At 50.4% G+C, this 27,854-nt stretch overlaps 2 protein-coding genes across 7 annotated transcripts; both read left to right on the plus strand.

The window, feature by feature from the left end:
* The first annotated feature begins 5,823 nt into the window (after positions 1–5,823).
* RRAD (RRAD, Ras related glycolysis inhibitor and calcium channel regulator) lies at positions 5,824–9,186 on the plus strand. Its single transcript, XM_007517755.3, has 5 exons — positions 5,824–5,998; positions 6,193–6,567; positions 7,274–7,347; positions 7,457–7,661; positions 8,536–9,186. Exons 2-5 carry the CDS (start codon positions 6,201–6,203, stop codon positions 8,811–8,813), a joined length of 924 nt encoding a protein of 307 aa, XP_007517817.2. The 5' UTR covers positions 5,824–5,998; positions 6,193–6,200; the 3' UTR covers positions 8,814–9,186.
* A 3,454-nt stretch (positions 9,187–12,640) lies between these two features.
* CDH16 (cadherin 16) lies at positions 12,641–26,430 on the plus strand. Of its 6 annotated transcripts, XM_060185392.1 has the most exons (19): positions 12,641–12,753; positions 12,840–12,922; positions 13,584–13,645; positions 13,891–13,974; positions 17,104–17,253; positions 17,323–17,461; positions 17,792–17,950; positions 19,016–19,212; positions 19,983–20,105; positions 20,315–20,465; positions 20,976–21,200; positions 21,282–21,358; positions 21,435–21,623; positions 21,732–21,968; positions 22,953–23,091; positions 24,191–24,433; positions 24,593–24,700; positions 24,957–25,073; positions 26,109–26,430. In XM_060185392.1, the coding sequence occupies exons 2-19, from the start codon at positions 12,898–12,900 to the stop codon at positions 26,204–26,206; spliced, it is 2,523 nt and encodes an 840-aa protein (XP_060041375.1). In that variant the 5' UTR covers positions 12,641–12,753; positions 12,840–12,897; the 3' UTR covers positions 26,207–26,430. The 6 variants fall into 6 exon arrangements, with proteins under 6 accessions (XP_060041375.1, XP_060041379.1, XP_060041374.1 ...); XM_060185396.1 differs by lacking the exon at positions 13,891–13,974; XM_060185391.1 differs by lacking the exon at positions 12,641–12,753 and having other exon boundaries at positions 12,844–12,922; positions 13,561–13,645.
* The last annotated feature ends 1,424 nt before the right edge of the window (positions 26,431–27,854 follow it).

Consider the following 27,854-nt stretch of genomic DNA (forward strand, 5'->3'; position numbering starts at 1 on the left):
GATTCATACTTGGTTTTTTTATCAGGTTACAGCCAAACTTCATGTATTGCATTTGGTTGCTATCTCTTTTTAGCTTCTTCTAGAACCACACCCACTGACCCCTTCCCTTGTGTCTTTTTTTTTTTTTTCCCTTAACCAGATTGCTCAGCTCTTACTTATATGGTGGTGTGGGGGGACTGAATCTAGGACTTTGGACCATATGTCATTCTTTACAGTGATATTAAAAATTAATCCAGGTGAGTTGTCCTGACAAAGTCCCACAGTCTGATTGGTTCCGTTGTCTATTGTACTTGCTGTAAACTAGAAGTTGATTGAGTTCAAGTGTGAGTTTCATTACAAAGTGCCTTGCCCGGGAGTGTGTGTGTGTTCTTAGCCTCCACCAGTAGGTATGCAGTGACAGTTTGTCCCAGTTGGTGATGTTCAGTCTGATTTCCTGGTTAGGGTAGTGACAGAAAATTTCTCTGTTGAAAGGGACTGGAGGTACTCCCAGAGATGTGTGTCACCTAGCTGCACAGGTCTTGGGCCTCTGCCATTCCAGCCCTGTGCCTACAACACAGTTGATCAACAAGATAGATTTGAACCCCAAATCAGTCAGTAGAAAGCATATGGCCATGATTCCTTGTCTCGGTGTCCTTTTCAGAGGATAAATGGAGCTATTAAGAAGCCTTACCCTTCCTATCTAACTCCTGCTGAAGCTCAGGAGTACTCACTGTGAGAAAGATCTCCAGAGGCCTCAGCATGGAGACTTGACACTTGAGGGTCTGCTTACAGTTTCGAGCCAGTCCTGAGAGAGGCAGTGGACCAGGGACCAATATATACTACCTAGTCATTAACTCTTTTACCCATTCCTGTGTGGCACTTGCTATTTTTTTATTATTCCTATTTTGCTGGTGAGGAAATTAGATTCTAGATTAAGTAATTTACTCCCAGACAGACCAGGCTGACATGTACTGCTTAGCTGGCAGGGGGCGCTGTTGCCCACATCCACCCCAGTTCCCAACTCCTAGAGAGGCTTTCCTGCCTCGTGACCAAAAGCAAGGCTTTGAATCTGGCTGCCTAAATTCAGAGGTGGTACCGTAAACGGACGTCTCTCAGTTGTTTTTTTTTCCCTCATTTCATTTGTGATATAGGAGTAATCATGACAGTCACTTAGAACTGTCCTGTAACTATTTGAAATAGATTTTGATTTTTCCAGGCCACCTTTCTCCCTACCTCCACATTTCCATGGATGAAAAAATCTGAGTGCTTGAGAGAGACAAGGGGACAAGGCAGGGTCCCTCAGTTCCAAAGGAGCTTTTCTAACCACCAGTACCCAGTTGTGGGTTTTGCCACATAGGTATCTCCACACTGACAGCCCCAGACTGTCTAAGATGTCCAACTGTGTTTAATTGGGGGCTAGAGGTCATGGGGGAGATAGCTGTCACTGAGTCATTCAGCTGGCCATCCTGGAAGCCAGACCATCATGGACAAGGAACATCAAGCTCAGGTCACAACTGGTATATCAGATAGTCCCTTGTAAGTCTTAACTCATCTGTGCCTAGCCCCTAGCTGCCTGCAGGGACACCATCTGTGAATCCTGGCTGATGCCCAGAGAACTTTCTGGAACCACAGCTGCTGTCTGAGGACACAGGAGTTTGGGAAGCGGGTGAAGTCTTAGGTACTTGAAGCCCTTCACTAGGGATGTCTGGCTCTGCTCTTTCTGGCTTGTGATTTCTCAGGTCTTGTTACCATGTCTACAAAACTGGAACAATAAATCATACTTAAATGAACTTGAGCCAGGGATTAAGTGACACATATGAACATGCCCAGCTATGTTGGTTTTTGCTCATCATCATACCTACACAGCGTACAAGTTAGTGGAATAAATGAAGCTATAGACTAGAATGGGGGGATAATAAAAAAATTGATAAGGGGGGCCGGGTGGTAGTGCACCTAGTTGAGCATGCACACGATACAATGCGCAAGGACCTGGGTTCGAGCCCCCAGTCCCCACCTGCAGGGGGAAAGCTTCACAAGTGGCGAAGCAGTGCTGCAGGTGTCTCTCTGTCTCTCACCCTCTCTATCCCTCCCTTCCCTCTCGATATGTGACTGTCTCTATCCAATCAATAAATATAAAAAATTTTTAAAAAATAGAATGGGGGACTGGATAGCATAATGGTTATGCAAAGAGACTCTCATGCCTAAGGCTCCAAAGTCCTAGGTTCAATCCCTTGCACCACCATAAGCTAGAGCTGATCAGTGCTCTGGTTAAAAAAAAAAAGAAAAAAAAAGGAAATAGAGAGGTGTCTATATCTGTTCATATCCTGAGAAGATCACCATTCTGAAGATAAAGGAGCAGAAACAAGGAAGACACAACAGGAAAGGACCCATGGAGTCACTCAACCTGTTCTATCAAACCAAAGATGACAATAAAAATATTCATACTGGGAGTCGGGCTGTAGCGCAGCGGGTTAAGCGCAGGTGGTGCAAAGCACAAGGACCAGCATAAGGATCCCGGTTCGAACCCCGGCTCCCCACCTGCAGGGGAGTCGCTTCACAGGCGGTGAAGCAGGTCTGCAGGTGTCTGTCTTTCTCTCCCCCTCTCTGTCTTCCCCTCCTCTCTCCATTTCTTTCTGTCCTATCCAACAACGGCGACAACAACAATAATAACTACAACAATAAAACAACAAGAGCAACAAAAGGGAATAAATAAATAAAATAAAATATTTAAAAAATATATTCATACTATGACGTTTGTGCCAGACTTGTGCCAAATCATACTGCGTGTGCACTTAATGTTATTTACATTGTCTGAGAACCTCTATGAAGGCATTGTTTAGTTGAATACAGGAGGAAACTGAGGTGTAGGCAGATAAATGGGTACATGTGAAACATTAGGTAGAGCTGAGATTTGAAGGCTGGATTATTACTCTAGAGGTGTTTCAGCCTAGTTTGTTCCTTATGGACAACCAAGATCAGCTCTGGAACACAAAGACCAGGTGGTGAGAGTGGGAATGTCTCAAGGTTATGTCCTATTCTGGCCTCTGGCCATATCTAAGCAAGTGGTGAGTATCTCTGGCCTGGTGAAGAATTCCTGCAGCTAAAGTGACCCAATGTAGCTGCAGTTCCCTTGGCAATGGGGAAACACTGCTAAGGTCAAGAGCTCAGATTACCAGAGGGGAAACCCAGCTTTAATTCCTTGCATGGCTCCCTGATGGGAAGAGTCACAATTCTCTCTCCCCTCCCCTTTTACTGGACATCCAAGGGTGCTTTTCAGTGGCATGACTATGTGTGAGGTTGGAGAAGGGATCATAAGCAGCCCAGCCAAGATTCTAGATGGGAAACAGTTTGCCAGCTATTAAGGTTTGTGTTCTCTGACGGGAGACTTGACCCAAGACTCCTTGTCACCACTGCACCTTGCTTAGGAAGCTAGAGTCAGCAAGGGCCACCCAGTCCAGGACCCCATAAGATCAAAGAGTACAAAGGGACAGAATACTCAGTGCAGCCCTCTGTCCTGCACTGAGTGGCTCAAGAACTAAGTCTAGTATGAACCCATGCTACTATTTACCTTGCCAGGGCCCTGTCTGATGTTGCCAAGGAAACTGATGTAGCAGCCAGAAAGCCCAACCTACATCTCCATGACAGCCTACAACAGCCCACCAAGATCCATCCATCCATGATGTCACCCAAGTCGTGAATGGTCTCTCCACCCCCAGGAAATTTGCCACCATATTTGTCATAATCGTATGTCAGAGTCTTATAGCAGGTCTCTGCCACAAAAGTGCTCAGTAGTCTGCCTGCCCTCTACCTTCATACACCCAAAAGATGAACAAAGGGGAGAGGGAACAAGTCATGCCCAATTTAGAGCTGGGAGGAAGCAAGATCCATTGTCCTGGAAGCAGAGATGGGACTAGAAACCATCCTCTTATGACATCTTTCCCTAGACCACCTTGGGGATCCTTAGGGATGAGGAGGGGGTAAGATGAAAACACACCCCTACATTGTCCTGGTAGCAGTCTTAACCTCCAGATCCTGAATGTGCCTAGAATAGTAGGCCCAGTCTGGGACAAGGGGGGGGGGGGGGCTGGGTGGTGGCATACCTGGTTGAGAGCACATGTTACAATGCAAAAGGTTCCAGGCTTAAGCCCCAACTCCCTACCTGCAGGGAAAATCTTTGTGAGTAGTGAAGCACTGTTGTCTCTCTCCTCTCTCTTCTCTCCCCTTCCCCCCTCTCTTTGCCTCCAAGATTATTGCTAGGGCTCAGGACTGCTCCTGGAAGCCATTTTTTCCATTTAGTTGCTGTTGTTGTTGGATAGGACAGAGAGAAATAGAGGAGGGGAAGACAAAGAGAGGGCGAGAAAGACACCTGCAGACCTGCTTCACCACTTGTGAAACAACCCCCCCCCCCCCCCGCAGGTGGGGAGCCCAGGGGGCCTCCAACCAGGATCCTTATGCCAGTTCTTGGGCTTCACTTAACCTGTTTTGCTACCGCCTGGTCCCCTCTCTCCCTCTCTTAGCTCCCCCTTCCCTCTCAATTTCTGACTGTCTTTATCCATTAAATAAAAAAGGTAATTAAAACATTTTAAAGGAAGAGTGTATTTTTTCTTATTTTTATTAGTGATTTAATATTTACAAAATTAGAAGATAACAGAGGTATAATTTCACACCTTTCCCACCACCAGAATTCTGTGACCCTTTTCCCTCCATTGGAAACTGTATTCTCCCAAGCCACAGATATGGGTTGACTATTGTCTCTATATTGTGTGTGTGTGTGTGTGTGTGTGTGTGTGTATGACCATTTTATTCTATGGTCTGAGGCAGGCATTTTTAAAGTGTCTGGATCCAGCCCCAGGCCCAACCCTGGCCCAGCCCCACCCCTGTCCACTCTTGCTAACATCTCACATCTGTCTGTCTGGATTTCCCCAACTCCGGGTATTGCCCAGTCTAGTAGCATAAATGACCAAGAACAGAATGGCTAAGGGCAGATATTTTTAGCAGAGTTGCTGACAGCTGACTGGGGAGGTGAGGGTGAGGGTGTGTGTGTGTGTGTGTGTGTGTGTGTGTGTGTGTGTTCTTTTGTTCCCTTCTGTGGGCCCTTGTTCCCTCCCCTAGGATCCAAATACCTCCACTATTAGCACACTGCTAGAGATCTCCCTCCTGTACTCCCCTTCTCAAAACAGCTCTCCAAGAACACCTAAGGGGTCCTGGGGGTGACACTAGCCCTCACTCTCAAGGGCAGGCTCATGGGGGAGACTTAAATGCCCCAGAATAGGGATAGGGAAAGGACAAGGTATTGAGGCTAGAAGCTAAAGTCCTAAATTCTAGCTCACCATGAGACAAAGGAGAGTGGGTGTCATGGGAAGAGAAGGGCAAAGTCTGTAAAGATCTGCTTGCTTGTAAAGGGCCAGACTGAATTCTTTCACAGAAGAAATTGATTCCTGGGTTGTTTGGCTTTTCCCCTTGCCACCACCCATGACGCCACCCTCTAACTCCCCACAGCCTTCCCTAACACTATTCACACAGACAATCCTTCTCTGCTCCTCCCCACCCCCTTCCTTGCCACACACATAGTATTCCGGCACTCCCCCTCCTCCAACTTACACACAGACACTCCCAATATTATGCATTCCTCCTCCTCCTCCTTCAAAACACACACACACACACACACACACACATACACACACACAAAAATACTATTACTATTCAGGTATTCCTCCTCCAAAACTGTCTCAGGCGTGACTGTCCCCGCTCCAGCCTGTCAGGGGCGGGGCCTCTGCTGTAACGGGCCTGAGACGGGGGTGGGGGATTCCCCTGGAGGGGTGGACAGACACGTCAGCCCCCGCATCGGCGTGGGCGGGGTCGGGCGCGGGGGCGGGCAGAGGCTTAAATAGGCGGCTCTGGCGCCCGGACCCAGTGCGGGCTGAGAAGCCAGCCTTTGGCGGCGTTGAGTGTCTGAGCTTGGGTGTGCGAGCGGATTGCATCCGATCCCTTGACCCAGTGTGTCTCTGCGTGCGAGTGGGTGAGTATCTTGGCGGGGCGCGGGTCGGGTGGTCCCGCGTGGAGTCAGGTGCTAGTCCGCCAGGGCTGGGCGGGGCCACGACGTGCCCTGGCCCAGAGCATCTTGCTCTGAGCACCTTGGATGAGCGCGGGAGAACAGAGCGCCCTGGGTCCACCTGCACCGGTTCACGCAGCTGTCTTGCTTCCGATCCCCAGACGGCGCGATGACTCTGAACGGCGGCAGTGGAGCTGGCGGGAACCGCGGCGGGGCCCGGGAGCGTGAGCGCCGTCGGGGCAGCACACCCTGGGGCCCCGCGCCCCCGCTGCACCGCCGCAGCATGCCGGTGGACGAGCGCGACCTGCAGGCGGCGCTGGCGCCTGGTGCTCTGGCAGCGGCAGGGACCCGGACCGGGCCCCAGGGACCCAGGTTGGACTGGCCGGAGGGCTCCTCTGACTCGCTCAGCTCTGGGGGCAGCGACTCAGACGAGAGCGTTTACAAGGTGCTGCTGCTGGGGGCGCCAGGGGTGGGCAAGAGCGCTCTGGCACGCATCTTCGGTGGCGTGGAGGATGGGCCTGAAGTGGAGACTGCAGGTGAGGAGCTGGAGAGGGGAGAACTAGGGTTAAGGGCTGGAGGCTCCAGGACTGGATGCATGATTTGGGACAAATACTGTGAAATTATTCTCCTACCTACCCACTACACAGATGGGAAAACTGAGATAGAGTCTCCAGCCCTTGGAAGGGAAAAACAAACGCCCAGCATAGGAAGGTTAGGGCACATACAGGATGTCCTCTCTGTCCGGCCTGACAGGGGCACAGCCAGATGAATTTTCTAGGAAAGGAGTACTAGGTGACCTAGTCTCCAGGGAACATAATGGTCATTATTATATTCTAGTTAAGGTTTTTTTTTTTGTTGTTGTTTGGTGTGTGTGTGTGTGTGTGTGTGTGTGTGTGTGTGTGTGTGTGTGTATGCGCGCGTCTGAGCTACTCTGAGTCATTCAACAAGAGAACAGAAAGCAGAGTGACCACAGGACTTCATTAAATTGGGGAAGGTGTATCTAAGTGGAAATCAGAAACAATATGTCCTCAGATCTCCCTCCACCCACCCTCCCCACCCCTATATTCCAGCTGTTATACATAGCAGCCATCGGTGGAGGCAAAAGTTAGGGGGAGATTCTGGGGAAGAACTGGAGGATGTGACCTTGGTAGGAAATCCCACACATGGGGGTGGGGAACACGCCTGAGGGGGTGGCTTGTTACACCACCCTGTAGGTAACCTGACTTCTGGTTTCCTGCCTAGGGCACACCTATGATCGCTCTATCACGGTGGATGGAGAGGAGACATCCCTTATGGTCTATGATATTTGGGAGCAGGTAGGACACATGCCGAGACCAGGGCAAGGGTGAGAGGGGTGATTTGGGGAATGACAACCTGGTAACCAGGGCATAAGAACCAGTGGGTAAACGTGTGTGTATTTTCTAGGATGGGGGACACTGGCTACCTGGTCACTGCATGGCTATGGGAGATGCATACGTCATCGTGTACTCAGTGACAGACAAGGGCAGCTTTGAGAAAGCCTCAGAACTGAGGATCCAGCTGCGGCGAGCACGGCAGACAGATGATGTGCCCATTATCCTAGTGGGCAACAAGAGTGACCTGGTGCGCTCACGTGAGGTCTCCGTGGATGGTGAGCCAGGAAATGGGTCAATGAGGAAAGGGAGATTTGGTTGGGCTATGGTTCGCTCAGACTTGGCTCAGTTCAAGGCCATGGGGGAATCATCTGTGACTCAAGGAGGGAGGGGGGCTGTTGTCTTTTCCCAAGTAACCAAAGACATATAGAGCCTGGGGAAAGGACCAAATGCACCAGGGGATATAAAGGTTACTGGGTACTGTACCGGGACACCTCAGGGCCCTCTTGTCCTGGCTTCTTTGACACTGGCCTGACAGATGAAGAGTGAGGGAAATGCAGGGCACCAAACCAGAAGGTCAGAGTGTGGATTCCAGGCCTGGGCTAGTCTTGGAATAGACTTGCCCCTGAGGAGGCACTGCCCTTCCTTGGTTCAGTATCCTCTAGGCCCCCAGAACTAAGCCCCTCAGAAATCTAGCAGTGACTTAGTAACAGATTGCTACCATCCCCTTGCCCCCTGCCCTTCCCTTCCCATACACACAATTCCACCGGGTCATTTATTATAATATCAGCCAAGAAAATACTAAGCTGGTCTGCAAAGTTCTCATTTTCCTGTGCTAACTCCTGCAGTACTTCATTTAAACTTGACATTCATTTTTGCAGTAACCAAGCCTCCTCCTTTAGGCCTTTATGAGTTCATTAAATGCAGGCATCCTCTGCCTGGCTGGTGGCCCTGTGGTGCCAGGGACTGTCTAAATAGAAGCTGGGGTCCATGTTTCTGGGGAAAACCCAGGGCTTCCTCTTCTACTACCCATAGATTCTTAAAATGGTAACTGTCATGGGGGCAGGGGGGGGTGGTGGCAGCAAGGTTTGATGAGTTCTTCACCCACCCCTTCTCCCTCATTCACTGTCTTGTGCTTGTCCCCACCCACAGAGGGCCGGGCCTGTGCTGTGGTCTTTGACTGCAAGTTTATTGAGACGTCAGCTGCTCTGCACCACAATGTCCAGGCACTGTTTGAAGGAGTCGTGCGCCAGATACGTCTGCGCAGGGACAGCAAAGAGGCCAATGCCCGTCGGCAGGCAGGCACCCAGCGGCGAGAAAGCCTTGGCAAGAAGGCAAAGCGCTTCCTGGGTCGCATTGTAGCCCGAAACAGCCGCAAGATGGCCTTTCGGGCCAAGTCCAAGTCCTGCCACGACCTCTCAGTGCTCTAGGCCCCAAGGCCACTCACTACATTGTGCAAACAGAAGGGCAGATTGGTGGGCAGGACCGGCCAACTGCCCCAGGTGCCTCGAAACTGGCTCAGACTCTGAGCACAACCACTTCATGGTCATGGACATACAGACAGTACCACCCAGGGATGTGACTCCCACTGGATTTTGAAGGCTGGGGCCACAGAGCTGCATGTGTGGGCCTGTGTATGTCCTGGGCAGGAGCCTGAGCCTAGCCTGTGTGGCAGGTTTGTGTGTGGGAAGAGGATTCCGTTTTTCCTTCTGCCTGGGTTGTGTGTGTCCTGGAGGGAGGCTGTTCGGTGCAGTGGCTACTTGTTTACATGCAGATTTTTGTAATAAAGGCTATTTCCTGATAGACCATGACTGTCAGTTCTGTATCCTGTCAGTTGGGGGCTAAAGAAGTGGGAAGGGTTCCTGGGCTGAGGAATGTGGGCTCACTGTTCATCTTACAGTCTCCTATTATCTGGCCCACAATAGAGCCAACTGGGATAAAATGGGTAAGTGTGAGTCGGGGCCTCGTTGGGGCCAAGAAGCCCCCAACCTCCACCCCATCATCCAGATTCTTTTTTTTAAAATTTATTTCTTTATTGGGGAATTAATGTTTTACATTCAACAGTAAATACAATAGTTTGTACATGCATAACATTGCCCAGTTTCCCATTTAACAATACAACCCCCACTATGTCATTTATCATCCTTCATGGACCTGTATTCTCCCCACCCACCCACCCCAGAGTCTTTTACTTTGGTGCAATACGCCAATTCCATTTCAGGTTCTACTTGTGTTTTCTTTTCTGATCTTGTATTTCAACTTCTGCCTGAGAGTGAGATCATCCCATATTCATCCTTCTGTTTCTGACTTATTTCACTCAACATGATTTTTTCAAGGTCCATCCAAGATCGGCTGAAAACGGTGAAGTCACCATTTTTTACAGCTTCATCCAGATTCTTTTTCTGCACTAGGGTTTGCTACTGTCTGCTGACAGAGGCTTCAATCACCCTACTCCCTTGGCACCATACCTAGCCCCAGACCAGATCCCTGGATCTGGCTTCTAGGCTGATACCACTGCCCTGCTATCTCCTGAGAGGCTGGAATCCCACTGAGATAGAGGGACTGTGCAAGGCTTCTGAGACCCACACATACATACACCTTAGTTAAGGCTGGGTTGTTGGTGGATGAAAGAGGTAGCAGCATTTTTCTTTTTTTGCCATGACCAGAGATCCCTGCCTAACAAGAGGCCTTTCATACTTGTGTGGCTGTGTGATATCCACTGCAAACTGGAGCTGTGCCATCTCCCCACCACCCTTACCCAAGGGTGGAGCCCTTCAAGGCTCAACTGCCTGTGACGACTTAACTGACACGGCTTCAGAACTGTATTCCTCCATGTATCCAGGGCAGATGGGAAACTGAAGCACATGCCAGACCCACCTAGTATACTGTGTGCCTGCTCCAGAGCCTGGAGGCAGCCTGGGGTTTCTGAAAAGGATCCAGGCCAGGGGCCACACATTTCTTCTTGCTTCTGTTTACTCATTCAACACATCCCTCAGAGGTACCACAACCTGGCAAGTACCCTGATTACCATTGTCCAAAGGCAGGGGAAGTTTAGGGGAGTCACTCCTCAGTGTATGCAAGACCAGCAGGCCCCAGAGCAGTGTTAACTGATCCCTTCACCTAAAATACACTGAGGCTTGTGGAGAACATGGCTTTCTCAGAGCTGGCAAAGTTTCCAAGGTCTGAAGAGGAATCCAGACCTGGGTCTGGGTGGTGGCAGACCTGGTAAAGCATACATTACAATACATAAGGACCCACCTGCACAAGTGGTGAAATAGTGCTGCAAGTGTCTTTATCTCCCCTTCTCAGTTTTCTCTGTCTCTATCCAAAATAAATAACTCAAAAGAAGAATCCAGACATTCCTAACTCTGCCCCTTACTGACTTTATAAGCCTGGACAAATCACTCAACATCTCTGTGCCCCAATGTGTGACATAGAAGAACTGTACCCTCCAGAGAGAAGTAAGTGAAATAGGAAAGCTATGAGCTTAGAGCAATGCCATCCACATAGTAGGAGCTTAACACACATGAGACATCTCAGCATCCTCACACTCCACCACTCCAGACAAGGGTGCCCTACTGACACAGAGGCAGGCACTCAGCTTGTGACAGATAAAACTGGAGGTCACTAAAGGGCCCCAGTCCAGCTTCCAGCCTGAGGGAAACTAAGTAGATGCACACTGAGAAAGACTGGTGGGAGACAAGGGGGATCTCTGAACATAAGGAAGGATTAATGGTCAGAATCCTGTACTCTTCCTACCCTCCTTTTCACCCCAGACTCCTAAGCCCCATAAGTTACTGTTGGCTCCACTTGGCTGCTTCACTGGGGGAAGGGCCCCAGCTCAGCCTGGCAGCTCCCTCAAGGTCACCTGAGCTGACTCGCTCTTTTTTCCCTTCCCACAGGCAGGAGATTGTCTGTTGCCCCTGCCTCACAAGTGGGCAGGGAATAGTGAGAACAATGAGGGAGCCTCAGGAGATCCACAGGTGTGGTTTCCCCCTTCCCTTGGCCCCAGGTCCCCAGTGCAGGTTGTGTCCTGCTCCTTATTCCTTCATATGAAACCCCAGCTCCTTGTGCTGATTCCACAGACCAATTGGGAGCTGCCTGGGCTGGGTAAGGGCCAGGTCACTGCAGGATGACTGAGTCCTGCTTTGGAGGAATTCACAATCTGATAGAAGAGACAGGCAGTAACAATCCAGTGTTCTTGCATAGAGAGAGGTAGTACATGGAATGGGGTGAGGTAGCATGGGCATTGCCAGAAGAGAATCCTGAGCAAGCCTGGGATCCCAGGGGATGTTTTCTGGAAAGGGGGATCAAAACTGAGTAGCAGGGGTTGGGGGAGATAACATAATGCTTACGCAAACAGACTCTCATGCCTGAGGCTCCAAAGTCCCAAGTTGAAGTCCCCACACCACCATAAGCCAGAGCTGAGCAGTACTCTGGTGTCTCTCTCTCTCTCTGCAGCTCTCTCAAAAATAAAATAAACATTAAAAAAAAAACCTGGGGGTCGGGCAGTAGCGCAGGGGGTTAAACGCACGTGGTGCAAAGCACAGGGACCGGCGTGAAGATCCTGATTTGAGCCCCCAGCTCCCCACCTACAAGGGAGTCACTTCACAGGTGGTGAAGCAGGTCTGCAGGTGTCTTATCTTTCTCTCCCCCTTTCTGTCTTCCCCTCCTCTCTCGATTTCTCTGTCCTACCCAACAACGAACGATATCAACAACAACAATAATAACCACAACAAGGCTACAACAAGGGCAACAAAAGGGGGAAAAATTTTTGAGTACCAGAGCTTGAAGAGATGGGTGAAGGAGTAGGAATAGAATGGACCAAGGGAGAGCTACAGACACTGGTCCATTGGGGGAAGTGGGAACAAGTGTGGGGGCACAGAAGAATCAGAGCACCAACTCATGTGCCTTAGCACGCAGAGGTCCTAGGTTCTATCTCCATCACTACCATATGCCATACTGGGCAGTGCTCTGGTCCCTCTCTCTTCCATTCTCCAACTGTCATAAAAATAAAGTAACCTTAAACAACTTGTACCTAAGGCCAAGAAGTATCCACCAGTCTGTGCAGTGGGGCAGACACTTGACTCTGACAGTGTCAGGCTGATGATCTCCCCACCTCCTAGGGCTGGCAGTCACGGCTACTGAGCACCCCCAGCTTTCCAAAGTCAATGAATAACTTGGGGGTCTGGGCGGGGCCAGGCCTGCCGCGGTGGAACCAGTGGTGGTTTCCACTCCCTAGCAATCGTGGCTGGACCGCCTACCGATGCAAGTGTCCACTCTGCCCTTCCCACTCAGCCAGGCCTGGCCAGTGCTTCCTGGACAAGGAGTTCTTTTGCCTGACCACTGGACCAAGAGAGCCAACCTGAGGTACCAGTGGGTGACTGGAGCAGAAGGGTGGGCAGGGTTGAGACTGGGCTGGGGAGAAATATTATCCGGTCTTTTCATTATCCAAGGAGGAATTACCCAGGATCCTTCTTGAAGTGGCTGCCCAAGCTGAGGGTGTGAGTCTCTATGCTGAGCACTGTAAAATGCCAAGGTGAGGAAGGGCTCCTGGGCTTGGTGATAGGGACTCCTTGTCTAAAGATGGCAGTGGGAGAAAGCTTAGTCCTGAGGACCTTAAACCTCAAAGTTTCTGTCCTGAGAGGGATTCTCTGGTAGTCAAGTCCTCTGTGACCTTGGACATGCCCTGTCCTTCAGGCCTTGTATGCAACTTGAAGCAGGGAAGGGGCCTCAGGATCTTTAGAATCTCTCCAGCTCCAAACTGGAAACTGATTTTCAGGGTTGCTGGCATTACCAATTTGGATTCTATGAGCTGGGGAAAGCTGTGGTTGGAAGGAAACAGAAGTCTTGAAGCAAAACTCCTATAGAGGTCTTGGGGGCCCTGCAGGAGCAGGGTGGACTTGGTGTAATACCCTGCAGGCCATGGAGCCTGCTGTGAAGTTTTTCTGGCTGTGTGGACAAAATGGGTTGAGGCAGGGGACAAGGGTGGGGAGGTTGTGGGATTCACCAATGGGTAGGGAGGCCATTCTGAGCTGCTGGGACAGCATAGAAGGACAGAGGGAGAAACAGACCCAGGACTTGGGGTGACCATGGGCTGGGGCTCATTGGGATAAAAGGAGAAATACTTTGCAGGGGAGGGCCAGGAAGGGACCTCCAGCCACTAATCTGGGCCAGATCCTTCCTGTCTCATCCCTCAGGCTGGCCTGCCCTCACCATGGCCCCTGCCTGGCTGTGGATGCTTTGCCTCTCTGTCACCCAGGTAAGCTGATCCTCCTTTCCTTTAGATCCTGATCTTGGATGTTGGCATCCTGCTACCCCCAGCCTAGTTGCACTGACCAGGTAGTAGTGGGGGGAAGATGGGGTGAGTCAAAGCAGACTATAGGCCTATCCTGGGATCCTAAGTCAGAGAGTGGAAGGGATGGGACTGGATGGGCCCAGGGGAGGGGCAGAAATTGTCAGTGTCCAGCAGGCAGGTCTGGTGACAAGGAGAGAATCCTCCCACAGGCTCTTCTAGAGCTCCAGTTCGTAGAGCTGCACGTGGAAATCCCGGAAAACTATGGGGGAAATTTCCCTTTATATCTGATCAAGGTGAGTGCACCTCCCACCCACCCCAAGTCCTGCTTCCACAAACTTCACTTTTAGCCTTACTGTTGGGGAACATCTAGTACAATACATACATCTCGAGATTCTGGACTTATGCATGTTTTAGATGAGCATAAACTAAATTTAATCAACCACTATGTAGTAGATTATGCTCAATCTATAGACAGAGATTTCCCAGAGGTCAGTGGGTGTTGGGGGAAACTAAAGCCTCCCCCTCCACCACAGCAAGCACTCAAGAACTGATGGGAAAGTATGTGACCTGTTAACTTTCAAATTATTTCCAACTTAGTTGCCATATGGGATTAGTTAGTAGAATAGTGAAAATATACTTATTCTGAGATAATTGATGTACCTACCATTCGATATTTACCCTATGTAATCTCTATCTTTTCTGTGACCCTAAATGCCTTTCCAGATGTACTTCCTTGTGCTTCTTGCTGATGGAAGCCTTTCTTTGTGGAATTTCTTTGTTACAAACCTATAAAAAGATGGACTATCCTTTGTTAGGGTGCACACTTCTGTCTCCCTCAGACAGAAGGTTATTTGTCACACTGGTCTTCCTTAGAATAAACTTAAGTCTTAGAATATTTTTCCTGGTTTGAGTTACTTTGTTTGAGTTAGACGGAGTGGATATTTCAGTCACAAGGACCAGTGGAGCACATTCCCACCCCTTACCATGTGTGAGTCCCTGTGTTTGCATCCCAGAACTACATGGGAACAAAATGGATGGCACCAGGAAAATTCTGTGGATAATGAAACAGTGCTATGGTATCTCTCTTCTCTCTATACATGTCTCTCATTTTCTACCTCCTCTGTATCTAAAAGGAAGGAGGAAGGAGGGAAGGAAGGAAAGAAGGAAACATAATCCAGCCAGGGAGGTTTCTCAGTGGTACTGAGCATGCATAAAAACTTAGATTCATTCTCTGGTGGGGCATTTGTTTGTTTACTTAATAAGAGAGAACCAGAGTGGGCCAGGTGGTGGCACACCGGGTTGAGTGCACATGTTATAATGCACGAGGGCCCAGGTTCGAGCCCCCAGTCCCCACCTGTAGGGGGAAAGCTTTGCAAGTGGTGAAGCAGGGCTGCAGGTGTCTCTCTCCCTCTCTTCATCTCTAGCTCCCCCTTCTTTCTTGATCTCTGGCTGTCTCTATCCAACAAATACATAAAGATAATAAAAATAAAAGAGACAGAGAGAGGAAGGGAGGGGGGGAACATGAGCCAGAGCATCATTCTAGGATCTGCAGCACAGGAAGTGGAACTAAGACCTCATATTTCTAAGTCTAGGTTCCACTGCTGAGCCACCTCCCTGGTTGAGCTCTGGCTTTATTTCTCTTTTTATTTATTAATTAACTGATTATCATTTCTGGGGCTTCACTGTTCCAAGCTGACTTTCTCAGATAAAGACTGAGGCCAGATGGTGGCACACCTGATAAAACACATACCAATGCACAAGGACCTGGGTTCAAGCCCCTGGTCCCCACCTGCAGAGAGGGAAGCTTCATAATCTGTAAAACAATGCTACAGGTCCATCTAATTTAGCTAGCTAGCTCTCTGTCTCCCCTTTCCCACTCATTCCCACCCCACCCCCCTCTTTTGCTTCCAGGGTTATCACTGGGGCTCAGTGCTAGCACTACAAATCCACTGCTCCTGGCAGCCATTTTGTTTTTTGTAATTAGATAGGACAGAGAGAAATTGAGGAGGGGGAGGTAGAGAGGGGGCCGGGTGGTGGTGCACTTGGTTGAGCGCACATGTTACAGTGCACAAGGACCCAGGTTTGAGACCTTGGTCCCCACCTGCAGGGGGAAAGCTTTGCGAGTGGTGAAGCAGTGCTGCAGGTGTCTCTCTGTCTCTCTATCTATCTCTTCCTCCCATCTTGATTTCTGAATGTCTCGATCCAACAAATAAATAAAGGTTTTTTTTAAAAAAAAAAAAAAAAAAGAGGGAGAAAGAAATGTAGACACCAGCAGATCTGCTTCACAACTTGTGAAGCATCTCCCCTGCAGGTGGGGAACCAGGAGCTTGAACCCAGACCCTTGCACTGATCCTTGCACTTAATACTATGCCTACTTTACTGGGTGTGTCACCACCTGGCCCCGCTCAATTTCTCTCTAGTAAAAAAAAAAAAAAAGGCGGGGGGCAGGCTGTGGCGCAGCAGGTTAAGCGCACGTGGCGCAAAGCACAAAGACTGGAGAAAGGATTCCAGTTTGAGCCCCTGGCTCCCCACCTGCAGGGGGCTTGCTTCACAAGCGGTGAAGCAGATCTGCAGGTGTCTATCTTTCTCTCCCTTTCTCTGTCTCTTCTCCTCCCTCGATTTCTCTCTGTCCTATCCAACAATAACAGCAATAACAACAACAACAATGATAAACAACAAGGGCAACAAAAAAGGGAAGAAATAGCCTCCGAGGGCAGTGGATTCATAGTGCAGGTACTGAACCCCAGTTCTTCTTCTAGCGTTTGCCCTTCTTCCGTAGCCAGTCAACAGCGTCAGGTTGAGCCTGATGTAAAGTTTCGAGACCCAGTGATAACCCTGGCAAAAATAAAAATTTTAAAAAAAGCCAGAGAGAAAAGGAAACAGAGGGAGAGAGGAAAAGACACCTCTTCTCTATGCTGTGGGGACTGACTTCCTTTTGATCCTGTTCTGCACAGAGTATATAGTACAGTGTGAATGACTATTGAAATTTTAATCTCAGAGGAAAGTTGGCTTGAATGTAAGCATAAAAGGGTTGTGTGGCTTTACAATTTAAAAAGAAGATTTGGTGGTCTGGGAGGTGGCACAGTAGATAAAGCATTGGACTCTCAAGCATGAGGTCCTGAGTTCTATCCCCGGCAGCACATGTACCAGAATGATAGCTGGTTCTCTTTCTCTCTCTCCCCCATCCCTCTCATTGATAAATAAATAAAAATATTTTTAAAAAATAAAAATAAAAAGATTTGGTTGTCTTGGGGAGCACCAAGTATAGGGAAAAGAATTCTGGCTTTGAAACTCAGTCCTGTTACTTCCTCGCTTGTGTGACCTCAGGCAAAAGCTAGCCCACTCTGAGCCTCGGGTTATTGGGTTGTGGGGCATTGCAAAACCTGGCTCCCACTCCTTTTACCTCTGCTCTCCCCCACCAGTTGCCACTGCCCCATGAGGAGACTGAAGCCCAGCTCATCCTGTCAGGAAATGTGGACAGAGAGGGTCCTTTTGCTGTGGACCCAGAGTCTGGCTTCCTACTGCTGACCAGGCCCCTGGACCGAGAGGAACATGCAGAGTACCAGCTACAGGTGTGACCAAATGGGTGTAAGGGGAGGGCAGTGAAGGGAGGGCCAGGTACAAATACCCCTTCCCACCAGGTGACCTTGGAGTTTGAGGATGGACGCGTCTTGTGGGGCCCACAGCCTGTGCTTGTGCATGTGAAGGACGAGAATGACCAGGTGCCCCACTTCTCCCAGGCCATCTACAGAGTCCAGCTGAGCCAGGATACCAGACCAGGTGAGTTTCTTGGGGAGCCACAGCAAGATCAAATGGGCACTGCCCACAGAGCAGAGAGTAAAGAGAGAGCTGGGGAACCAGATCAGGCACAGGACAATCAGGATGCAAGTCCATGTTCTGTCCTCTCCTGTACACACTCTGAGGGTCTTCTGGCAGTTCCCACCCACTCTTGACCTCAATTTTCCCCTCTCTGAAGTGGGGTGAAAAGATTTGGTTCACTTCCAGAATCCTGATATGTTGACAGATATGGAAAACAGGGTCAGGAAACAGCACTGAAGCCTTCCCTCTCACTCCCTCCTGCTCCTTATGTTCCCCTTCCCCACACACTAGGTGTCCCCTTCCTCTTCCTTGAGGCTTCAGATGGAGATGAGCCAGGCACAGTCAATTCAGATCTTCGCTTCCAAATCCTGAACCAGGCCCCAGCCCAGCCTTCTCCTGACATGTTCCAGTTGGACCCTCAGTTGGGGGCTCTATCCCTCAAGCCCAAGGGTGAGTCTGTGCTGGGTGTTATTGGTGGTCATGGTGGGGGGGTGGGAGGACTTGCTGAAGGAAGTGAGGAGGGTGGCATCTGAGGATGAGTCAAAGTTTTTAGAGACAAAGGAGGAAGAAAGAGCATTTTAGGTGGTGAGAGCATTGAGGCAAAAGGCCATGCTTGAACCATGCATGAAGTCAAGAAATAGTGTGAGTGGAGGGCTTGCCCTACTCTCTGGACTTAGTGACAAGGACAGGAGTGACCCGAGCCAAGAACATTACTGGAATACTTGGGGACTGATGGAAAGAGAGCTCTGGACCTGAAAACTCAGACCAGAGCATGGGCTAGGCATGAAAAGAAAAGTCAATCATACACATAACCAACCACCCACCCATTCACTAGTATCACTTCACTTCTCAGCCTATCTAAATATGCACCCACTCTAGCCCATACAAGCACCCAAATCCCAGTTCATCCACCCAGTCCTGACCTGCATCTATCTACCAAATCAGCCATTCATCTCATCTACCATCTCCCAGTCATCCACTTATCTCTACCCATTACCCATGTCCCCTCCTGCCATTGCCTCCTCCCCGCCCCCCATCTTGGTCACTCACTCCTCCCAGCCATCAACCATTCATTCTGTGGACAAAAGTGGAAGTTATGGGGACCAGGCAGTGGTGCACCTGGTTGAACGCACATACTACAATGCAAAAGGACCCCCAGTCCCCACCTCCACCTTCAGGGAGAAAACTTCACAAGAGGTGAAGCAGGGCTGCAGGTATCTCTATCTCTTTCCCTCTTTGCCTTCCCCTTCCTTCACAGTTTCTCTCTGACTCTATCAAAAATTAACAAAATATTTTTTAAAGAAACTATGTAAAAAAGAGAGAGAGAGAGAGAAAAAGTGACTTAGCAAACTGTCAAGTCCTGGTTGAATGCTAAAAGACCTCTTCTCCCCGTGGTCAAGAGAACACTCATTCAACTGCCAGGTGCCCAGTTTTGTGTTTAGTACTTGGCTGAGGAGGATGCTTTGAGTTCCTGCTCCTTCTCCCACTTCTAAACTCATACCTTGCCCCTTCTAGGGAGCGCCAGTCAAGATCATGCTCTGGAGGGATCCTACCAGCTATGGGTGCAAGTCAAGGATATGGGTGATCAGGACTTGGGCTACCAGGCCACAGCCATAATAGATGTCTCTGTGGTAGAGAGCACCTGGGTACCACTAGACCCTGTGCACATATTGGAGAATCTCCAAGTTCTGTACCCACACTACATTGCTCAGGTGAGAGAGTGACACCCTAGTGGCTGGTGCAGCTAGGCAGGAATCATGTGGAGATTTAGGGGATGAGCCTGGGAACCAGCTTGACCTCTGACCCTCCTCTACCTGTGTTCCTCCCTTTGCTGTTCCCATGATGGAGTAGGGGAGGAGGGGGCACTGTAGACCCTTTCACTGCTGTCCCCTGGTGGATGTTCTGCACTCTCACCTCCCAAGTTTAACCAAGGCTCCCTCAGGGCAACAATTGCCATCTCCCTGCTGCCGTGGGGATTGTCACCCAAGTCAGGGAATGTCTCAGGTCTTCTCAGGCATCCCAGAGGAATGCCCTGGGATTAGGCCCAGCCTGAGAGGATGGAGAAAGAAGTAAAGTACTCGGGGCTGTACAGTGGTGCACCCAGTTGAGCACACACATCAGCTTGCACAAGGACCCAGGTTCGAGCCCCCACTCCTCATCTGTGGCAGAGGACACTTCATGAACAGTGAAGCAGGCCTACAGGTGTTTTATCTTTCTATCCCCCTCTTCCATTCTCAATTTCTCTCTGTCTTATCAAATAAAAAAGAAAAAGGAAAGAAAAGAAATGAAATGATCTACTCCGGACTAGTGTAAAATCCATGGAATTGCCATGATAACAAGTGCCCCAAACCAAAGGACTCTCCCTGGATTTTAAGGAAGATAGCAGCTTGTCTGGGCTCATAGTCAGGGAGGGCCCAGGACCCTCACCCATAGGCTGTACATGCCTCCCTTTCTGGGCTACCCTCACTGTGTACCCCCCCAGGTACATTGGAGTGGGGGGGAGGTGCATTACTACCTGGAGAGCCAGCCCCCTGGACCCTTTGATGTGGATGCAGAGGGAAGACTCTCTGTGACAGCAGAGCTGGATCGAGAAACCCAGGCTGAGGTGAGGTGAGGGCCAAAGCATGGTGGTAGGCTGAGGGGTCCATTGTCACTATCCTGCTTGCCCCTGGGGGCATCATATTCCTCACAGATGCTAAGGCAGTGGAAGGGCTCCCAGAAGAGCTACTGTGGGCTACTCAGGAGGAGACCCACACCCAGGCCAGATTGGAGCTGCCCTTGACCTTCATCTAAAGCCCCCATTGTCCACTCTAGTACCTGCTTCAGGTGCGGGCTCAGAATCCCCGTGGTGAGGACTACACGGAACCCCTGGAGCTGCATGTGGTGGTGATGGACGAGAATGACAATGCACCTGTCTGCCCCCCACAGGGCCCCCCAATCAGCATCCCTGAGCTCAGCCCCCCAGGTTAGGCTGTGGGCCTCCTGGAGGGTGGGGGAAAGGAGGCATCTCTATGAACTGTCCACCTTGCTCTTTCCTGGGGATGGTTAGCCCTTTATATCAGTATCCATGTACCAACAAATGCACACACAAAATTTATCCAAATGTACACATACACAGGCTCAGGTTCACTCCAGCACAAGAGGAATGGCCAGGGGTCAGGAGGTAGCTCACCAACCACAGCACATGCTCTGCATAAAGAAGCCCTGGGTTCAAGCTCCAGGCACCACGGGAGAGTTCCTTGGATGATAGACGCATACTGAGGCCTCTTTCTCACTCCTCCAATATCTCAGAAAAACAATGGATATGGGGAGGCCACTCGGCCATACTGCTCATGTGGGGCACCCTAGGTTCCAACCCTACCTGCCCCCCACCCTCTTCTAGCTCCCCTGCAGCACCACATTAAAGCAGAGGAGTGGGTAAACTAGGACCTCCAGGTGGGGCCCTGGTACCACCCAGGCAGGCATTGTCTTGCAGGCACTGAGGTGACGAGGCTGATGGCAGAGGATATGGATGCCCCTGGCTCCCCCAATTCCCACATTGTGTATCAGCTGCTGAACCCTGAGGCTGAGACAGAAGCAGAGAGAGCCTTGGAGCTGGACTCCACTTCAGGCAGAGTGACACTGGGAACTGCCCCCCTGCTGGCAGGCCAGAACCTCCTGCTTCAGGTGCTGGCCTCTGACCTAGGAGGAGCAGAGGGTGGTAAGTGTCCTAATGGTGACCCAGGATCCTGCCTGCTCTGCTCCTATCCTGGCCTTCTTAGCATGTCCTCCTCTGTCTCAGGGCTCAGCAGTACATGTGAGGTCTCTGTCACAGTCCTGGACATCAATGACCATGCCCCCCAGTTCACCATTTCCCAGGTAAGGAAAAGCAGGTGAGGCAGCCTTGGGAAGGCACTGATAAAGGGTTCACTATGGCCTCTCTCTGCCTCTCCAGATTGAGCCTGTGAGCCTCCGTGAGGACACAGAACCAAGTACCCTGGTGGCCACACTCACAGCCACTGATGCTGACCTTGAACCTGACTTCCATCTCATGAACTTTGCCTTTGAGGCAGGAAATGCAGAAGGAATCTTTGGCCTGGATTGGGAGCCAGGTTCTGGACAGGTCCACCTCCGACTCCTTAAAGTGAGGAGCTGGTGGGTAGAGTGGGGAAGACACACACGTGTGTGCACACACACACACAATGTTGCTAAGCCCCGGTCCACACAGTGACCCAATCTCCATTGTTTCCAGAAACTCAGCTATGATGCAGCCCCGAGCCACAAGTTGGTCGTGGTGGTACAGAATGTAGCGGAGCTGGTGGGGCCAGGCCCAGGCCCTGAAGCCACCACCACAGTGACTGTGCTGGTAGAGAGGGTAGCACCAGCCCCCAAGTTGGCCCAGCAACTTTACAAGGCCAGTGTCCCCATCAGCACCCCAGCTGGGTCCCTCCTGCTGACTATCCAGCCTTCTGGGCCTCCAAGCAGTCCCCTCAGGTGAGCCAGAAGCCCTGCCCCTTACTGGACCTTACCCAAACTGGACCTTCCCTGTATCAAAGCAATGATTCTAGGGCCTCAGCAGGGATGTTCCTTTTCTATGGCTTGGAATGGTCCTTATATGAGACTAATATAAAGGCTGTGGCTCCTAAGTTAGAGGGGATAAAGACAAAGTGAGCTATAGAGAGGGGTCCTAGGACCCCCTGAGAGCTCAGATGACATATACTCATGCTATATGACCCTCCCCAGACCCTACTCAGAGTGAGCACAGACAACGCTGCTCCAGGATCTGGCCCCATCTGGCCCCTTTGTGGGATGGCCTAGTAGTAAAAGAGTTGTCAGTTCCCCTAGGTTCCAATAGTGTCTCCCCTATACATAGCATCTGTGCTTCAAGCCCTTTTTCCCAGCAAGCCCCCAATGCTGGTATGGTTGTCACCCCCATCAAAAAAAAAAAAAAAAAAAAAAACATGAGAAGAAGCAGGTGGAGCTGTGGTCAAGGCCTGGAGGATGTGGCACTTGGGAGGGCCACACCCTTCTTCTTCTTCTTCTTCTTCTTCTTCTTCTTCTTCTTCTTCTTCTTCTTCTTCTTCTTCTTCTTCTTCTTTTTAAAGGATTTATCTATTTATTCCTGAGAAAGATAGGAGAGAGAAAGAACCAGACATCACTCTGGTACATGTGCTACCGGGGACTGAACTCAGGACTTCTTGCTTGAAAGCCCAATGCTTTATCGACTGCGCCACCTCCCGGACCACGGGATACACCCTTCTATGGTGGGAGAGTGGCAGGGCCTCAGATGAGCAGCTCCCAGAAAGCCTTCAAAGGCTTGTGACTCTGGGCATTACTTATGGTCCCAACAGGTCCCAGGCCTCTGTCTCCACAGAGAGGATATGGAACATGAGCAGACCATATTCTGGGGAGTCTCAGGGAAAGGCCCCATCTGTTACTCAGTGCCTCTCAGCCCCCAACATGTTCTCTGGACCTCAGGTTCTCCCTGGTCAATGATTCAGAAGGCTGGCTCTACATTGAGGAGGTCTCTGGGAAGGTGCACACAGCCAGGACCCTGCAGGGTGCCCACCCTGGGGACACATACACAGTGCTCGTCAAGGTCCAGGTGGCAGGTATGGCCAGGCAGTGGTGAGAACCACAGGGGTGGGGAGCAAGTCTCAGACAGACAAATAATTGGGCAGGAAAGCTCTTTCTCCCCAGAGTCCTAACTGGCATCCATTCAGTCCCAGCAGAAGGGGTAGACAAGGAATAACTAGGCCTAGTGTTCTTCTCAGACCAAGGCTCAACCACTGGAGTAGGTGCAGGCTTGGCCTCTGCCTCCCCTCTCAGACCCTCCCCCCTTTGAGTTTGATGCTTATAATACCCCCATCCCTGCCTTGAGCTCTCAGGTTGAGAGCATAGGGTACAGGGCAGGACAAGTGTGTGTGGAGGGTGGGAGGGGGGTGGTGCTGGGGCTGGACAGATGTGCCAAAATGTGAGCTCATGGGGACACTGAACCTGATACAAAGAGCCAAACACCACTTTGACAGGAAGAGGAGGCCAGAGTGGGGGGTGGCAGGGCGCAGGTTTCAGCTTTGAGCTGGACTATCCTGTGTAACTTCCACATTGCAGGACTCTGGCACCATCATTGAGTGTGGGGGGGGGGGGCTGTGAGGCAGCCTGATTTCCAGACAGAAAGTGGCCACTGTTTGAAAGGTCAATGGAGTGACACGCACTGTGAAAAAGAGACTGGTATGGGGTGATTGGTAATGGGGTGGAGAGAAGGGGATAAAATGAAGGAAGTGTTGAGGTGACAAGATAGCTCACCTGAATAGTGCACCTGCTTATTCACATGCACAATCCAGGTTTGAATGACCCCACCACCACCACCACCACCACCACCACCACCACACTGAAGAAAGTTTCCATGCTGTGGAGTCTTTCTCTTGTTCCCTCTGTCTCTCTAGCTAAAAAGTCAGCCTGGAGTGGTGACACCTTACTAACAATGACAAAAAAGAAGGAAAGAAGTAAGGAAGGAGGAAAGGAAAGAAAGAAAAAGAGAGAGAGAGAAAGAAATGGAGGGAGGAAGGAAGGGAAGAAAGTAGGTGGGTGGGTGGGTCTTAGTAGAATTAGGAGGATGAAACTGATGACTATGGGGAAAGGGACCAGGAGGGACTCTTGATTTGCCACACCCCATATGGCCTGGCACAACTCTTGTTGTCTCCTCTGCAGATGAACTATCCCTGAGCACCTCTGCCACCATCATGATCAACTTCCTGAAGGCCTCTTCTGCCCCAGGCCTGATTCTGACTCCTGTGCCCACCCGACACCTATGTACACCACGTCAGGACCATGGTGTGGTCGTCAGTGGACCCAGCAAGGACCCTGACCTGGCTGGTGACCAAGGCCTCTATAGCTTTGCCCTTGGTCCTAACCCCACAGTGCAGCGGGATTGGCGCCTCCAGACTCTCAATGGTGTGTGGGGAACAGGGGAGGTCATGGTCAAGGTCAAAAGGAGGTGGCACTTAGAAGGGACATATCCTTCTACAGTGGGAATGTGACTGGGTCTTGGGATAGCAGCCTGCACATTGTCAGAGGACCTGTGCAGGCTAGTGACAGTGGTGCTCCCAACAGGCTCCCACGCCTACCTCACCCTGGCTTTGCACTGGGTGGAGCCACGTGAGCACACAATCCCGGTGGTTGTCAGCCACAACACCCAGAAGTGGCAGCTCCAGGTCCGAGGTGAGGTCAGGGCTCGGGTACAGCCTGCAGCTTCTGAGGGCTACAGGGCATGGGACTGGCTTGTGGGACATGTGCATGCAGGCTCCATGGCTGGACACACAGACCCACTTGCACACCCCGCCGCCCCCCACATGCACATAAATACCTACATGTGCCTTAAAACACCCCCACCAGCTAGCTGGTCTGGGCTGTCCTTCCAGTGATCAGGGGGCCCTCACCCATGGCTATCACCTTCTTCCTTGGCCTCTCCCCTCAGTGATTGTGTGTCGCTGCAACGTGGATGGGCAGTGCCTGCGCAAGGTGGGCCATATGAAGGGCATGCCCACAAAGCTGTCGGCCGTGGGCACCCTCGTGGGAACCCTGACAGTGATAGGTAAGGGGGTCATGGGAGGGGCTAGTAATGGATATCGTGGGATGGATACTTGGAACTGCAGCTGCTGAATTAATTGTGCCCCCCGGTGTCCCCAGAACTGGAGAAGATCCCTCCACTCTCTTGTCCTTATGCTCTGCTCTTAGAGTCATCACCATCCTCACTCATTACTGAGAACAAGGTTCATGGTTACATTATCACACAGTGACAGGAGTCAGGGTATATGCCAAATATAGGATTATCCCCACCACCTTGTGAAGCAGCTCCTGGCATCCCCCCATTTTCCAGATGAGGTTACTGAGATCCAAAGAGACTTAAGTAATTTCCCCAAGGTTCCACAGCCTAAGCCCATGTTTCATGGCAGAAGCCAGGCTTTTCCAGCTTCACCCTTCCAGCCTAAGCCTCCCTGTCTGTCCATCCCCTTTATTATTTTTTTAAAGACTTTATTTTTTTAAATTTTGTTTATTGATTATTCATGAGAAATGATAGGAGAAAGAGAAAAAATCAGACATCACTCTGGTACATGTGCTGCTGGGGATTGAACTCAGGACCTCATGCTTGAGAGTCCAATGCTTTATCCATTGTGCCGCCTCTGGACCACTCCCCTTTATTTCTTCTACTCTTCAAATTTATCCTGACTGGTTTACTTTGCTAGTTCCAGAAAAGTGCTACGGTGGACCTTTTTCTCAGGGTACTGGCTCCCAAATGACACCCTACACACACACACACACACACACAGAGAGAGAGAGAGAGAGAGACACTCTCTCTCAAACTGTTCTTCAGAGAAGGGGGTTTTAAGAGGTTGGGTGTATTCTAGGTATCCTAGTCTGGTGGAGGGAGAGGAGTTCTGGTGAGGCCCAAGCAAGTCAAGCTTATTATAGCACCAGGACCACAGAACCAGAACCAGCCCCTTTTCAGGGGCACTGTCCAGGAAACATTACTTACTTATTAACCAATACCAATAACAGGGAGTGCCCAGTTATGGGGAAGTCACATGAGCCCTTCTGAGGCCTGATCCATCCTTCTTGGGCCCCTCAGGCTTCTTGCTCATCCTTATCTTCACCCATTTGAGCCTGTCAAGAAAGAAAAATCTAGATCAGCCAGTGGACAGTGTGCCTCTGAAGGCGGCAGTCTGAAAAGTCAGCAGGGAGCTTGGTCTCTGACTCCATCTGAATCCACTGGGAGAGAACCCTGAACCTCAGATCCAGGACAGAGTGGACACCTTTGCACCTGCACTGGAGTAGAGGCAATAAATACTTCTGGCCATGTCTGTAGAGCCTAAGCACTGACTTTGTGGGCTATTGTGGAGCACTCCCAACGGCGGTGTGCAGGTCCAACAATAAAGTCTCAAAGAGACTAAGGGATTCTTGTGCATAGCTGTGTATATTACCTGCGCTCACCTGCCGTTTCTTTCCCCTGTCTCCTGCTGTGATACAAAGGGTCTAGAGGGACAAACCTGGAGGCCCCTGTGGGGGGCGTTGTGTGGGCTTTTGGTGAGATCTTGAGATATGTCATTTTTACTGGGTATTTGGAGACCCTGAGGGTGTTAACTCTGTCCAGCCGATGGCTGAGTCTGCCATATCTGTTTCCTCAGACACTTACTTTTCTTTAGGAGAGCACCCTTTGAGATCACATCCATGTGGAAATCCACAAGCCCCCCATGAAGCTGGGACAGGAAGGGTGAAGCTAGGGTGTCCTTGCTTCTTCCCTACTGTGCCTCTGAGTTTTAGATACAGGTTGGGAAGCACATGAAAGGGAGTCTAAAGGCAGTTAGAAAGGGGGGGGGGAGCAGCCAGTGGTGCACCTAGTTGAGTGCACACATTACAGTACACAAGGATCCAGGTTCAAACCCCTGGTCCCCACCTGCAGGGGGAAAGCTTCATGAGTGGTGAAGTGGGCTAGTAGGTATGTCTCTGTCTCTCTCCCTCTCTATGTCTCCCTAAATTTCTCTCTGTCTCTATCCAGTAATAAGCAAAAAGATTTTAAAAATTAAGAAGAAATCTTAAAAAATATATTTTAAAAAAGATAAGGGTGGTAGGGTAGATAACACAATGGTTATGCAAAGATACTCTCATGCCTGAGACTCCAAAGTCCCAGGTTCAATCCCCCGCACCACTGTAAGCCAGAGCTGAGCAGTGCTCTGGTAAAATAATAATGATTCATTAACTCCCCAATAAAGAAATAAATTAAAATAATAATAATAAGGTGAGGAACACCTCAAATGGACACTATTGGTGGGACAGGAGCCCCAGTAGCTCATTCTAGAGCTGCCTCCACTCTGGTGAGGCCCTTCCCCTCACCCAAGAACTACCCATGGCCCTGGTGTCCTACTGAGCCCTGACCACACCTCTGAACTGACCTCCAATTCCTGACCCCTGAATGACCCCAGACACATATTATCCCCCCACATACACCCCCAACCCAACAGAGCTAGGATGAGACTTGCTGTCCCCAGCAGCCTGAGTTGATGATGATAAATCACAGGGAAGGGAGAAAAACAACCTCAGTGAAGCCCAGGCCCTATATTTAGGAGATAATCTCTCCATTCCTGGCAGATCCTATGGGACGGGGGCCAAACCAAGCCAAGAGAAATGAGGAGGGCACCCTGCTGGCCTGGGGAAGCCCAGGAGACTCAGCCAGGATCATCAGCCCTGTAATGGACTCTATGGCTGGGCCCAGGTTGCTACCCCCACTGGAGGCTCTGCCAGCTACTATAGTCCAAGCAGAGCTTCCCCTGACCAGAATCCCCTGCTCAGCTGCACCCACTCTGAAATCTTCAATGTC

This window comes from Erinaceus europaeus, chromosome 2 (assembly GCF_950295315.1).
Source record: "Erinaceus europaeus chromosome 2, mEriEur2.1, whole genome shotgun sequence".
NCBI lineage: Eukaryota > Metazoa > Chordata > Mammalia > Eulipotyphla > Erinaceidae > Erinaceus > Erinaceus europaeus.

What these genes read in the sequence shown, in the direction of transcription:
- RRAD (XM_007517755.3), top strand. Translation starts at nt 6,201, where the DNA reads ATGACTCTGAACGGCGGCAGTGGAGCTGGCGGGAACCGCGGCGGGGCC. An exon ending in GCCTGAAGTGGAGACTGCAG is followed by an intron (nt 6,568 to 7,273) that starts GTGAGGAGCTGG and finishes TTTCCTGCCTAG; the next exon opens with GGCACACCTATGATCGCTCT. An exon ending in ACGTGAGGTCTCCGTGGATG is followed by an intron (nt 7,662 to 8,535) that starts GTGAGCCAGGAA and finishes CCCCACCCACAG; the next exon opens with AGGGCCGGGCCTGTGCTGTG.
- CDH16 (XM_060185391.1), top strand. An exon ending in TTTGCCTCTCTGTCACCCAG is followed by an intron (nt 13,646 to 13,890) that starts GTAAGCTGATCC and finishes ATCCTCCCACAG; the next exon opens with GCTCTTCTAGAGCTCCAGTT. An exon ending in GGGAACCCTGACAGTGATAG is followed by an intron (nt 25,074 to 26,108) that starts GTAAGGGGGTCA and finishes TGGGCCCCTCAG; the next exon opens with GCTTCTTGCTCATCCTTATC.